Genomic DNA, 15,620 nt, shown 5'->3' with positions numbered 1-15,620 from the left:
ACAATAACAACTAACTGATAGAAAATAGTTACAGGGTATCTACATATAAAACATTCCAGTAGGTACTTTGAAGGAGAGCAAGCACATACAAGCTTAGTCCCTATACTTTAAAGATCTTACAATAAAAATCTCACACTAACTTACATTGACCACTTTTCTGTCACTATGTAAAATAATATTTTTGTTATACCTTTCATTTTAAAGAGAAGTATATCTTTATAGGCAAAACTCATGGACCTTATCAGAATTCCAAGTGACATCACATATTAAGAATTCAATTAAGCCCAAACATTTACATGAAAAAGCAGTCAAGATAAACCTTGACATTTTAATAGACTGCTAGAAAAAGAGAAAGAAAATTATTAGTTCATTTTCTTTGGGGTACAAACATAACACATTCACTAATAAGTCTCTGTGGACAGGAAATTAATACCACCTATGAGAAAACAGTTTTATAGGTGACTTGCATAGTCACCACTGTTATTCCAAGGTTTTTGTCCATCTCTCAAGATTATTTCTGCATTTTGCAGATACCTCTTTTGTATTCATAGCATAATCAACCATAGGAAACACTATATGTAAGAAATATTCAAAGGTCTGACTTCTGTACAAAAGCTGGTGAACTAGTAAAATCTAGAAAACACCATGCAGAACACAATGCCATTGTAGCCTCTCTTTCTGGTACAGCATAACTGTGAAGTGAGACCACTTATAGTTTTAGTGGTAAGATGAACAGTTTTGCTTTTGGGAATCTGATTCAGGTACACAAAGATAAACAAAGAAGAGTTTAACACGTATACATCTCTCATGAGAACCAATGAGGACGACACTGAAAAATCTTTCTGTTGCTGATTTAAAATGAAAGCTATCTCTGAGAAATATGGACTATTACTAACTGGATTAATGGTTTCATTGCTTTGACATTTAACTGTAAAACAGAGAAACCATTTTTAAACCATAAGAATGAATGTTAAATATTAGGGAAACAACTTAAAGGTTTTTTGTTTTTTTTTTTTTGCTATAGATTAGTAAAGGCTGTATGCTCATGTAGGAATACAAACAGACTGAATCCTCAAGTAGAAATCTCTGGTGCGTTTGTTCATAAAATATCAACTGGAATCTATCTAACTCCCAGAACACCAGGGACTGGGAATTAAGTTGCTTTAATAAAGTTTCTGATGAAAGCCACCATATCTACACATATTTTGGTACACGGATTCATTGAGTGTTCAGACATTGTAGTTCGAGGTATTGTTTTCATTCGCTTAAATGGTTAGTGTTTTGCTATTCTACTTTAGTTACTACGATAACCATCACCACTGCAATAATCATCACTTCCAATTTTACTTCAAGGAGTACAAAATAATATTGAAGATGAAGAGGAGTATAGGAAGATAATTTCTTTATCACCTATGTTTTTACAGGTAAATTAAAATTATACAGATCAGAAAATTTTTTTTATGGAGTTTGGGTTCCAACTAACACTTTTCAACATTGTACTCTAATATCTTATCATCATTTTGCCCCAATGCTCTTGCTTGCGCCAAAGGAAAAGTATCTATACACATAAAATATCAATCGAAATTGGATTGTGTATCTTATGAATTCTCTGATTATGGATTAAATATCTATGGATTCTCTGATTATGTTTATATAGGCTCTTATCTCCCTATTCAATCTGGCCATTTTGTCAGTAACTTACATAAACACACAAGTACATCAATACTATTCCAAATATTGGTTATCACAAATGACCAGGGCAACTTTTGATGTAAGATTAAATAAATGTAATATGATGAAAATATTAATTCTCTGCTTTCAAATCAAGTCATTGAATATTTAATCGTCTACCAGAATGTTTAGTAGTAATTATAATACTAGCTTATAGTAGGTAAAAACCCGAAAGACAAAAAAAAAAGACATCGAAAGACTTGAATAATAGGGAATATAAAACATGCATACATGAAGCATGTAAATATTAAGTAATAATATAAAGTGTTTAAATGTGTACTTCAGGGTACAAATATTATAAAAACACATAAGCAAAGATGACTGTTCCAAGACTAAGCAATGAATATTGTGGAAGAAATGGATGTGGGCTTGACTTGGTGAATCAGAGGATGGGGAGGATTCTGGGCAGAACAGTCAACATTAGCAAAAGTAAGAGATGGAAATCAGCCTGTCACATATGGAAGAGGAATGTGACCTGCTTGATGAGTGGTTGATCTACACCCATCAGAAAGGGGGGCAAATTTTAATATAAGAAGAAAGCTATGGAGTCCCTCAAATACCACTAAGGAATTTGATAGTAAAATAAGATGACTGTGCAGTGTTGCCCCTAACAAAGTACAAAGCCCCTTTAATAACCTGGCCGATCAAAGTGGAAGAGACCAGGGGTAAGGGGAAATGTTACTGAGTTATATTAGTAATTCACATGTGAAAGAATGCTGAATGGGGTTTTCCTCTTGTTTAAGAATTTCATTTACAGTCCCTAACTGAAGATGATAGATGATGAGTTCCTCCATGTGGGACTGGTAAGTTTCTCTCTTCTAAAGGGAACAACAAGATTCCTCTGGGTCCTGAGGAGAAAACTGCCCTTTCATATTGATGCATTGCCTGAACCAACCAAAAATCAACAGAATTCTAGGAAAGCTTCAGAAAATAGGAACTTTAACAAATATTTATTAAGTACTTCCTATAGGCCAAACATTGTTCTATATTTGTAAGTGAACATGATAAAAATTCCTTCTTAAAAGTTACATTTCGCTAAAGGAAGATAGACAGTAAAAAAAAGAACATGTAAGAATATAATATGTCAGGTTCCTATTCTGAGAAGGCACGACTCTTCTATGCAGGCATCTGAAAGAAGGGATGAAGCGATCTAGGAGGAGCTTCCAGGCAGAGGGAACAGGTGCAAAGAGTCTGGGGCATCCCCATGCGTGGCTTGCTGAAGGGCAGTCAGAGAATCCAGTAGGACGGGACTGGACTGAGTAAGAGAAGGAATATCAGAAAGCGAGATCAGGTGGGTGTTGGCAGGGTGGGATGGGGGAATTGCAGATCCTGCAGGATTTTGTAGAACACAGAAATAACTTTGGGTTCACTTTTGAATGCATTGGAAAACCCCTGGAGGTTTTTGAGCCAAGGAGTGAAAAAGGAGTTATTTACTAAGTGAAGAATGACATGAAATCCACCCCTTAATCCCTGCTCCCCGCAACATTCTTTAGGCTGGAGAAGGCATTCCAAATGCATCACGCAGAGTAACGGGAAGCAGAAACTGGAAGCGCTTGTTTTTCATAATTGGTAATTACTGAGATAAAGAAATGTCTAAGTAAATCTGCTACTGCTCCTGGAGGGAAGAATACTAAGAGTTTTAGGATAGTTTGACAAAGGGTTTGGCAGTCTATATGAGCAAAGAAAAGGTGTTTGATTCTCGGTTAGAGAATCCTGACGGCCAGACTACCACTCTACAGTATGACACAGATGAGAGAATTTCTCATGAGCCAGTGGATGCCTTGCAAGATGGGTAGGCCTGAGCCAACCCGAAGGTGTACTGTTCATGCTGGCAGCCTTCTAGGATGTGGGGACTACAGCAGGAAGACTGAGACGTTCCGCTCTGTTGGTACCATGAAATACCAGCTGTAGAGGGCAATACTCTTATCAGGGAATTTGGCAAGGTGGAGATCCTCATGGGACCATTCAAGGAAAACACACAATTGTCCAAGAAAGCGTTAACTGCCACACAGAGGGCTTTGATGACTACCCAGTGGTGGCAGTGAAATAATAGCATTGGGGGGAGGCACATCGGATGAAAGAGGACAGGACAGAAAGAGCAAGGAGGAAGGAAGGGGCAAGCTGTGCTTAGGTCTAAGCCTGGGAAATGGTAGAATCTTTGAACCAGATGTCAGCTTAATATTTTGATGGAGATGGAATAGACTTTTCAATACTTGGTCGTGAATTCTAATGACCAAAGTGAGATTCATATCTAAAAATAATTGGAAAGCCATAAGATGTTCCCAAGGGGCTTTCAACAGTTGAAAAGAGGACAGTCAAAAGATTAAGTTTCAGGCAGCAAGTAGCAGGCAAAAAGTAAAAACTTTTCCTCTTTCTATCTTTTTGAATTAAGACAGCTATAAACTGGTTACATAAACTTAAATGATGAAAGCATTAACTAGGGCTGTGGTGTTGGAAGTAGAGAAGAGAACACATGTAAAATTTTCCAAAATTGATATTTAGTGAACTCGATATTAAAAAATTCAAAGATATATGTCTGTGATGATATTCAGGATGGTGGTACATTTTCAGAAATGAGTGTTAGAAAAGATGATGAGTTAGGTGAGAATTAGCTTCTGGGGCTTGAGGTTATGGCATAGGTTGGGGGATATCACTATGGAAATCGATATACAACTGAATATATGGGACTAGCATTCAGGGAGAAAACAGGGCCAGTGATCTTTGAGACATCGGTATGACAAACTATAAAACTGAACAGTCTGATACAGAAGGAGAGTGCTGAGCACATCCACAACTAATGAATGGATTTGGAGAACCAATGAATGAAACCAGGGAGTGTTCTAAGAGCCAGGGACAAGGGGGCATTGAAAGCTAAAGTGAATTAGAAAGGAGAGAAGGATTTTGCTGAGGCACACAGAGCTTCCTCAGTGACCGAGTTGCTTCTACGGGAGTTACAGCAGTAGAGACATCAGAAGGAGTTAGGGAAGGAGAGGGGGGTGAGGAAGTGGGGGTGGCAATGGGCAGAGTCTTCAGTATGACCTCGATACTCTGTACGGTCTCCTAAACAAGGCGTTTGATAATTAGAACACAGTGGCCACCAAAATGATAATATTTCCCGGAAACCGTTATGATTGTAATAAGACTATATATACTCCAAATTATCTCTTTTAAGAGATCTTCACATATCTTTTAAAGACTCAAACAGAAAATTCCAGAACAAATTAAAAGTTGTCTCCAACAGTCCATGTTGGTGAGAGAGGAAGTTCAGAATATGGGTGAAGAAGTGTTGATTTGACATATCACATCTACAACCCAACATTCTTGTTATTAAAAAAAATAACATTAAACATGGCTTAAAATTATTTTTACAAAATTGTAAAGTTATTACGTAAGTATTCAGGCTCTCAGTCACTGAATAAATCAGGGAGGGAAAATCAAGTGTAGAAGAGATTCTATGATATCCAATGTCATAGCATAAAAAATCAGAGGCTGCAAAGTTTCGGCTCAAATTTGGTGAGGCAAAAAGGGGAAAATTCTTTTTCTACAAGCTATAACCTGTTTTACCATACTCAACCTCAAGCTAAGGAATGTGAAAATATAGGGGATTTAAATGATGATACTGGCTTAACCTTCATTTAGAGACATATAGCCTGAGCTGCTATCATAAAGACTTCTGAAAAGTCAGTGTGTAACAATATCATTTATACCATTCAGTAGCTTAAGGCAAATTTTTAAACAATTATTTCTGAATGTTGCAAAGACATTGTACCTCAGACTTCTTATCAATAATACAGCCCCAAAATGATTTGGAACTGAAAAACCTGCCATGATTCCTATAAAAGGCAATGAAAGACATGATCTGTGTTCTCTCTCTGCTTTTCCTTGACCCTTATGCCTGGAAATCATGCACTTTGGAATACCAGCAGTAGTGTAATACAATTTCTTCCTTGTTGATGCTCTTTTCATAGCTGATCCATTTAGGGTAAATAAATAAGTAAACTTCACAGGCAGCCCAGCACCCAGTGAAGCCATCAACTGCAGTGTTTGTCATATTTCCATCAAAGCCAGAGCCAGCCAGTTATCTTCATCTGGCGTAGTTTCTACATGCGTGAGGACCAGAATTAATGAATTAACTATTGATTAAATTCCACTCTAGCAAATCCACCAAGGCAAATAAATGAACTACCCAGGGCACATGTAGGCCATGGCCAGACATGTCCAGGCTATCGATCAGTAGTTAGTACTCTTTTGGGATATAGAAGCAGCTGATGATAATATGACAAGTTCAGAAAATACGATGTAGAAACAGGGTTTGTTTCTGGAGGAGCAGCTTATGAAATTAGAAGGGCTCACCTGATCTTTCTACATGTTTGTACTATGGCACCTTTCGCTTATTTATAAAAGGAAAAATGTGCATAGGAGCTCATATTGCAGATGATGTAGTCAAAAGCCAGGCATCAGTTAAGGCCAAAGACAAAGATGAGTTGACACGCTCCACATGACATGTATGTTATCTGTGCATGTTATTAAAATATATGATGGTTAAATTTTATGGACTACTGTGTTTTACCAAAAATAAACAAATAATCTAAGAAATATATGTCATATTAGATACCAAATTATTTGCTATTAGATACCAAATTATTTTAAATGCTATAAAAGTAAATCCAGGCTATGGACATTTTTTTCTGAAAGGATTTTACATTCAGTTCTGGATATTGCTAATATGAAAGATATATTTTTTGAACCAAAATAGAAACATTACTAACAAACATATATTGCCAGAAGTATAATGAAATTACACAAACAATCGCATGCACACAGGAGGCTAACTGCTTTGGTGTTGGTATAATTTTGATTAATGGCTTGGCAGCCTGTAGCTGCTCATTAAGAGTCTTGCCTTTGGAAAACGTTGCCCTTCTACCATGAATCATTTTAAGAAAGGAATTATTTTACACACCAATATTTGGTTGTGAATGATTTCTACCAAGTTTTTGCTAGATCTCTGACCACTAAAAGAAATAGAAAGGAAATAAAGTTGTCAAGGGAATTGGAATAAGGAAAAATATGGAGGAGGGGAACTCTCTTGTTTTGGCCAATATGGAGTATATGGTGTAAGCCTGTTATAGCCTCTCTCCCCACTGATTGCCACTAAAACTTCTGTACAAATTACAAAGAGCAGTCACCTGAGAACTCTGAAAAATTACCAATAGAGGCTGATCAGAAGAGGGCCCAAACTTGAAAAACACTGCAGGATTCATATCCTATTCTTTCCCATCTTTACTTTGAGAGCAGCCCTAGTGTGGAACTGTGCAGCGGCAGCAAGAATCATCAAATAAACTCACTTTCTGATCTTTCTGGCCAGATACAGAAAGGCCTGGCATGCCAGAGAGTGTGAGGGAAACCCCTGCTGCTTTTTATTTCCTTTTTGCTCCTCCGGGTCCTGCTCAGGCAATGATTTCAGCCAAGGAACTGCATTAATGGCCAAATGGGAATCTACAATCTTAAGAAAAATCTACCTTTCTAAGCAAAAAAAGAGTGTGTTTTACTATATGTAAATTAAAAAGCAGATTGAAAAAAATGCAAGAGAATAACTAAAAAATGAACAAATTCAGGAAACCCAGAATTTCGTCAGCAGTTTAATTCATTGTTAAAACTAGGCAGCTCTCTTCACATCCTTGTCAATTTTTAATAAAATCTATATTTTCTATCTCTTTACATGTCTTCATTTGCCTTTATTCTAATCCCAAATTTAACTTATATTTGGCTGAATATGGAATGCTTGAGTGACAAGTTTTTTAACTCAGAATTTCAGGTACTGTTCCATTATTTTAGCAATCAATGTGGCTGATTGGAAGTTTAATACTGACATTTGAACTGCCAATGCATGATTTGAGTTTTCTTCCCAGAAGCTTTTTAAATGTGCTTTTTAAAACCTTGTATGTTGAAACTTCCTGACAGTATCCCTTTATGTGATTTTTTTTTTTCCAGTCATGCTTGTAACTGTAGAATCTTTTAATCTGCACACTGGTGACTTTGGTTCTAGGATATTTTCTTGTCCTCTTTCATTGATTACTTTTCCCCTCTTTTTTCCTCTGTGCTCTTTCTGAAACTCTTTTTTTCCAAATATTAGATTTTCTGGATTTTTTCTTGTTTTCTTAATAATTTCTTTTTTTTCTTGACATCTTTGCTTTTTATCATGTTTTCAGAGACCTTCCCATGAATTCCCTTGCAAAGTTCAATTCAACTTTCACCGTTTTAATTTTCATGAGGTCTCCTCTACCTTGGCTTTGATTATTTTTTCCAAGTAGATTTTTGTGTTTGTTTCATAGGTAGAGGATTTCTTTTCTCTTTCTAATATCATGATAGTTTTTTTTTTATCTCACCCTGCATTGTCTCTGTGTCTACTGAGTTCTTTTTCTTCTTTTATGTTGATCCTTCCTAATCTTTGAAAGTGATGTGCCAAGAAAGGCTGACTAGAGGCTTTATGTATGAGTGAGGTTTGATGTACTTCCTTACTGAGTGATCAGGAGGCAAGCTGCCTTTTCTGTTAAGAGGGACCCCAACTGCTAGTTTCTGGAATATTTTATTTAGGACCATTCAGGAGAAGAATGTTCAATTTCCTCTCTGGGGGCATTGCTGATTGGATACTTTATTTTTGGGAATGAGGTGGGGAAAGCAGCTGAGGCTTCCATCATTTCAATTTTAACCTTCCACTTTATCACAATTTTTCCTTTTGCTCCTCATTCCAGCTTTGCACTCTGCCTAGTAGCCCGAATTCCTAAGTACTTTTATTCAGTTTCCCTAGAGAATAAACTTCTGAGTTCCTGGTGTTGGAATATGCCAGATGGAGCAAGAGAAATAGATAACCTGAATAACTACTATAGAAATGGGGGAAACACTGAATTCTGTGATGGTTAACTTTATGTGTCAACTTGACTGGGCCATAGCGTGCTCTGGTATTTGGATAAACATTATTGTTGTATCTGTGAAGTTGTTTCTGGTGAGATCAGCATTCGAATCAGTGGTTTCAGGACGACAGACTGCCCTCCCCAGTATGTGTGGCATCATTCAATCATGTTGAGGATTTGAACAGAACACAAATACAGAGGAAGGGAGAATCCCCTTTCTCTGCCTGACTATATGAACTAAGACATTGATTGGTCTTTTCCTGCTGTCAGACTTGGGCTGGTGTTTACAACATTATTCTCAAATCTTTGGACTTCGATGGGGACTATTCTACCAGCTCTCCGAGGTCTTCAGCTTTTGGTTCTTTTTCTCTGGAGAACCCAGACTAATTATAGGTTCTAACCATTTTTCAGACATTTAGCTAATCTCATGATTTCAGCTTTGAACCTCACCCCATCTTCCCTTTCATCATAATCCATAAAGCCTGGAAATGCTCTGAAACTAAGGTTCTCTGCAGAGCAAATTAGTTTGTTTCATGTCATTATCGCCCTCTGCCAACCAACACTTTGGTTGTAAATTTCTCCACTGCATTAAGTTATTTGCCCTCCCTGCCAAATATTGATTCCAAAATTGTGTTAAAATCTCTTTTCTGTTGTCTGTTCTTATCATTTTCCTTGCTTTTATTGTATAATACCCTTTTAAATGATTTTGCTATCAACAATATATTTGGAGATAATCAATATTTAACCACAACTAAAAAATATTTATCCTCTATTATCATCTGCAAGAATTTTATTAAAGAAAAAAATATCCTAGAGACATGGACACATTTGTTCAATTTCTAATAAACCTTACAGATTATTTTTAGCTACATATAAATATATAATTTAAGACATATTCCCTTCTGCTACTCACTTGAGTTTGAGTTGAGGATGTTAACAGACAAGAAATAAGACAATATCCACCCACTTAAGTATAATTCTTTCTGGAGTTCTTTTAGACTGAACTTAAATGTCACATCTTCCATAATGCCTTCACTGATAATCTTAGGTAGACTTTGGTATTTTTCTTTTATGCTCTTCTTGCATGTTTATAAACCTATATTATGTTGTTTTTCACATTTTTCTATAAACATGTGTCTAGGGCAGTGTTTCCCAAAGTAGACTGGAACTTTCAAAATTTAGAATTATGCTTTATACTTTTTATTTTGTATTACTTTGGTCTCTTATATTATTATAACCACAATTGTGTTTGCTGAGAAATGCCTTTTCTTACTCAATAGTCTTCCCTCTGCATAGTAGGCAGTCCTGTAGATAGGTGGGAAAATCTGCTGTGGGGATTATCAATTAATTATCACATTTGCAATTACATAAATATCCACCACGTATTTGATAGAAGATGTGCTCAAGAAGACAAGATATCATTTTTGGCCTGAACAGCTAAGAATCCAATTCCATGGGTTGTTCTACTTATTTAATCATTAGTTCCCCAAATCAGTACAAATATTTTTCAACTGATTTTTAAGAAGACCTAGAAACTTCAATATGTCACCAAGGAATCCTTCAGAATTGAAATACTTCATGAAAGATTATTTTATTCAGTGTGCATGTGTGTATATCATGTGTGTGTGTGTGTGTTTATGTGATGGGTGAGTTATTTGGCTGGGGTAAAAATATGATGTGGGTGTACTCCTATTTCTTTCTCTAGCCTCAACTTCATTACAGAGATGAACAACTGTGATCTCAATTTGAGCTTGGGAAACTTGATGTTAGATCTTCTTTTCATTATTATTGTACTAATTTTGAATTATGAAGAGATCCACCTTCAAACTATGGTCATTTCTCAACAACAAAAGAATACAGAAAAATAAAAGGATTCTACCAAGAATCAGATAAAATTGGTAATGGTTATCCAAAGATTATATCCCCTATTTATTTTACAGCTATTTCTAGGTTTATGACTAACTGACATATGCAAATCTAATTTTTTTCAAAGAGATTAGGTAAGGAGGTAGTTATTCTAGTTAGAATGGCTTCCTTTGCCTCACAAAAAGAGTCACTGAAGCAACATTTAAATAAAGATACTCTCTCATGCATTTAAGCATTTGTTAATAGATTACTAAATATAGGGGAACTGGGCAATCAGAAGCATCAAAGCTGAAATGTTAGGAGATATGTCCAGTGAAGATCAACACTTAATAATATCAAAATTTTGTTGTGCACACTTTTTATAGCAACTGATTTAATGAGAATGTCATGGCTGGGATAATGACTTTGGTTTTTGTTTTTATTGCTTATGATCAGTTCTTTAGATTAACTGACAAAAAAATGCATACCTTGAAGTGATGCCATGAATTGTGGGTGTTGGTATGTCACTTGGAGTACCTTCCACGGTGGTGATTTGGGTTCCATTGCTTTTCACACAGGCATATTTTGTGCAGACTTCAATCTGTAAATATTAGTATAGAAAAGAATAAATCCAACTATTTTCAAAAATAAATCCAACTAGATCAAAGTAAATCTAGCCAATGGACCGAATCACACCTACCCTCAATTCATATGAATCTCTTACTGTTCTTTATGGTCTCTTGGTGTTTAAATATTAATTTTTGATATTAATTGACTCCAGTGGAACGAGTTCAGAATAGAATACAGCAATGGGCTTAGGACAATGGATTAGATGATTAAAATGGTGATGTTTAGTCTCTGATTCCAACCATTCAGAAAGAGACAGACATATTAATCTATCTGGAGCACAGTTAAGGAATGCATGATGTCTAGGTGACAGTTTGCAAGCATGATAGGTTATCACTGCATACTGCTCTCCAGATCTATAACCAGGTAGTGTAATGATGCTATCTTCTGGAAGTCTTGACACTTTACAACAAATAGCCTAAATGCTAATGTCTAATGGAAGAAAAATGAGGCCTGGAGGAGCCTTCCAATATGGCTGAGCTATTTTATATCCATTTGTTCCAGCTGCAATTGTATTTTCACCTTAATCACAGCAGAAAAATCATCATTCACCCCTTTAATTCTGCCACCTAATCTGAATAAAAACTGAGGAGGGTGGAATAACTAAAGATTAGAAATCAGGTTCATCAAGCATTAGTAACACAAAAGGAGTATTCAGCAAGAGGGAAGAGAGACAAATGAATGTGCCAAGGATTGCTAGTGGAACACCAACAAAGGAACATCATTTTGCAAGAATAAGCCAAAGAGAAACTGCACTTTTTCCAATGCTAATTTACTTCCAGCATCTAATACATAAATGGAGGAGGGAAGCTAGATACTGATGAATCTTAAACACTAATACTGAGCTTTTAAGTGAAGAAGTTCTCTGAATTTCCACTGGCATTTGGGGAAACACAAATGTGATTATCATTGAATTTTGTAACTATGTCATTTTATTCATGGAGCAGTTTTGTCCCTAAATGGGTGTTGAGGCATATTTTTATAATGCTGTTTAAGTTGCATTATTTACTTATGCCATATAGTATCTTGAGGTACTACTTAGTAGATATTTAAACACTATCAAGGCCCTCACTCAGATTGTGTTCAATTAAACCCCAAAAAACTTAAAGGCAGATGAATTTAAAATATACTTGCTGTAATAGAATTAATGACAGTAAAATGTCATACATATTGAGAAATATTTGACTATAGTGAGATTACTTGATATCAACTCAAATGATTTATTATGTAAATAATATGTGCCAAATTTTACAATGGATATTTGTGCAAGTAATTTTATTGAGTCCTTACAACTCTAATTTCATATTTTGTATCCGGGGGTCAGAGAAATAAGGGAATATAATCAGGCTGGTAAGATATGAAATATCTGACTGGGGCCTTACTGTACCCTATTGTCTTATTATACAAGTATTAATCATAGCTTTAAGTTCTTAACTACTTAGGTGTATTCAAATGATTCTCCAGAAAGCTTTTATTTTTATTTCAGAGAAATATGTCAATATTTTCCACATTTTTACTAATGCAATAGTCTCCATTTTGGGGGTATATTTATGGTGCTATAGCTATATTGTATGACATGATGAAACACAAATATAAAGGTTTACATATTTACATTTAAGTGACATAAAACTGAATAAAAAATTGAAAATTTTGTTTTCCTTTTAAATAGTGTTATATAAAAGAATTCATTAAAAAAAGTAGATACTTGGGTGCATTTATGTACCTGCTTTAAAAATCAATGGCTATTTTACAGAGTGGGTCAGCACAGAGAACCTTAATTCTAAAACATTAGGCAGCTCTATCAAGTACATATTTAAATGAAGACATTGAAATAATCTTTGTATGGTAATTCTGGACTATGAAGAGCTCCACAAAAATACAGTTATTATAAATAAGAACATCTTATTCCCTAACAACAAAATTTAAATATTAGTTTCTAATTTTGGTCTTTTTTCTCTTGGTCTGGGTCTTTGCCCCAAATCTGATCAAAATGCCCTCTCATCAGACCCACTACTGACTCAAACCAGTAGGTATGAGTTAAAGCCTTTCATAATAGAACATGCCCGAAACACATAAATTTCAACTCTTGTTCCGTGATCAGAAAGCCAGAGATGGACCTGTGTGCCCAGCACCCAGTGATCTCACCTCCCAGTTGTATTTTGAGTCCTGATCAAGCAAATGAAGGAATCATCTTTTAAGGACTCAGCTTTCCCCACTGGGGCCCCAAAGAGGATAACGCGGCAACTCCTCCCTCGTCTTCCTATGCTAATCTTGTTCATCAGCAGTTACATTTCTAATTATTTTCAATATGATTTTTATTTTATAATTTGATCTATGATCTGTACACACAAATGGACTCGCTCCAAGAACTAGGAACAGAAACATCGGTTCACACATTCCATTCTAAGATAATGCAGGTGAATTAATGGGAATCGTGTAGTGTAATGTAAAATTATCAATGTATCTTTCTTCTTAATCAAATATATTTTTGCTTCATTTTCTTAGGAAGCCAGGCCTGGTAGTTAAAGAGGCTATAGCTTTGGTTGCAGTCACATGATTATATATATTTCACCTTCAGATGTTGGGGAGAGCAGCAACTGGGAAAATAAAGGAGGTAGCACTTAATGAACAGAGCCAATGAAAATTTCTGTGGTCAAGTAAAACATCAGAAAATTACTTATCAATCTGTTCTGAATTTTAGAAGTAGCATGGCTTATTAAAAAATTACTAAATTATAACCCTTCTGTATAAACTTTGAACTTCTGAAACACTGTTTTCATCATTAATTTACACATACAGCCTCATTTTCTTTTATATCCTAGTGCTTTAACAAGATATCTAATTCCTTGAGGATAAGTTCCTTGCTTAATACGCCTTAGTACAGTCTATTTATTTTTTCTCTTTTTAAGGTCAATAGATCACAAGAGGTGTATTAATGGGGCCTCAGATGGTCAATGCACTCTCCGAAATGTACGCTAAATTTTGTCATATCAAGTACATACATGTTTTTTTTCTAGGGCAGGGTACACCGACTTCATCAGGTCTTAAAGAGGCCCAAGGGTAAAAAAACCTTTAAATACAATTGCTCTCATATAGGTGAGGGGCACCAAACATTTGGTATATGATAAACACATAGATTTCTTTCATCTTCAGATAAAATGTTTTAATATGTTTTTGGTTGGCCATATATTCATTTATTTTTTTTCTTATTGCATTCAGAATCACAGGATGTATAGGTAGATAGAATGTTTTAAGTCATCTAGTCCATTGCCCTTACAAAAGAGACAACTGACACCAGGAGAGGTAACATAGTTTTCCTGAAGTTATTGAATTAGTAAAGAGCGAAAACAGAAGAGAAAGAATGTCTCCACTGTCATAGGCTCATTCTGATTTTGTCATCAATACAGAACCAGGAAAAAGGCAAACTGGTTGATAAGACTTATTGCAAAATGCATTTGCTTCATGTTGCCAGTGACAGGATCATCACTGCTCTGCTCCATTTTACCATTATCTTCCCTCTAGAAACTCATGTGTTTGCTCCCAACAAACAGATTTAATCCTGATCCATTCCCTCCTTTTCTCTCCTCTTTCCCACCAAATAAATAATCTTCCAATGAATAATGGAAGTTACCCACTTAAAGACATAGCCCAACATGTTTTATATAACATGCCCATAAGCTTAGTCCTCAAAAAACAATGTTCTAACCTGAATGTTATAGATTGTGAAGGGAGACAGATCTCTCAGAAGCAAAGACTCAGGCACATTCATTCCGGTCTTGTAGAGCTTATTATTCACATAGATAGAATATTCGGTGATGACACCATTTGGATATGAAGGAGATGTCCAGATGACACGTACAGCCGCACTGTTGATGATGACAACCTCTGGAGGAAGCATGCCCTGAGGCTCTAGAATTAAAAGGAGAAACTGAATAAACTCCAGCTGTCTCTGAAAAAGCACTTGTTACACTAAATGCAGATTAGTATTTGGATTTAGCAAAATATTGGTTGCTTATCTGCTTTTCTCTGATGAAGTTATCACAGTCTATAGTCCTCTGTAAATTGGCTTATTATACTCTCAGTTAGAAACCATAAACATTGGTGGTAAAATGCTTTAGACCACCAGCATAGTGCTAATCTTCAACACTATGTGCCAGTGGGATATGATGACAAATTATTCACCCATCTGCACCACGAACACATATCTATTCTTTTTCTCTTTCCTATCCCTCTGCTCCATACCTCCTAGGGGAGCAAAAAAACGAAAGAAAATTTGTCCCTTAAGCAAAAAATAAAACTCAAACACATTGAGGCTGGTGGAACGTGAAAAATCATTTGATGTTACTAGCTTGTGACTTAAGCAATATGAAGCAATAATGCAATACTGTCATTATGTAAATGATTTGGAATGTTGATTACCATAGGTAATGATGAAATCCAACATTAGAAAAAAATCTTGCTTGGCGTTAAATTACACAATTATTCAAGCATGTCAGAAAGAACTGT

The 15,620-nt window shown here is 35.7% G+C and overlaps 1 protein-coding gene across 1 annotated transcript in view; it reads right to left on the bottom strand.

Annotated features, from left to right (window-relative positions):
• The window catches only part of USH2A (usherin), a 722,977-nt gene that overhangs the window by 175,473 nt on the left and 531,884 nt on the right, over positions 1-15,620 (bottom strand). Inside the window, exons 45-46 of the mRNA XM_036931704.2 lie at positions 14,821-15,023; positions 10,976-11,088 (exon numbers count right to left, since the gene is read on the bottom strand). Coding sequence (XP_036787599.2) covers positions 10,976-11,088; positions 14,821-15,023 — 316 coding nt within the window. The remainder of the gene's footprint in view (positions 1-10,975; positions 11,089-14,820; positions 15,024-15,620) is intronic.

Source organism: Manis pentadactyla, chromosome 19 (genome assembly GCF_030020395.1).
Source record: "Manis pentadactyla isolate mManPen7 chromosome 19, mManPen7.hap1, whole genome shotgun sequence".
Taxonomy (NCBI): Eukaryota; Metazoa; Chordata; class Mammalia; order Pholidota; family Manidae; genus Manis; species Manis pentadactyla.
The sequence above is the reverse complement of the archived record's forward strand: the minus strand, read 5'-3'. Positions and strand labels throughout refer to the sequence as shown.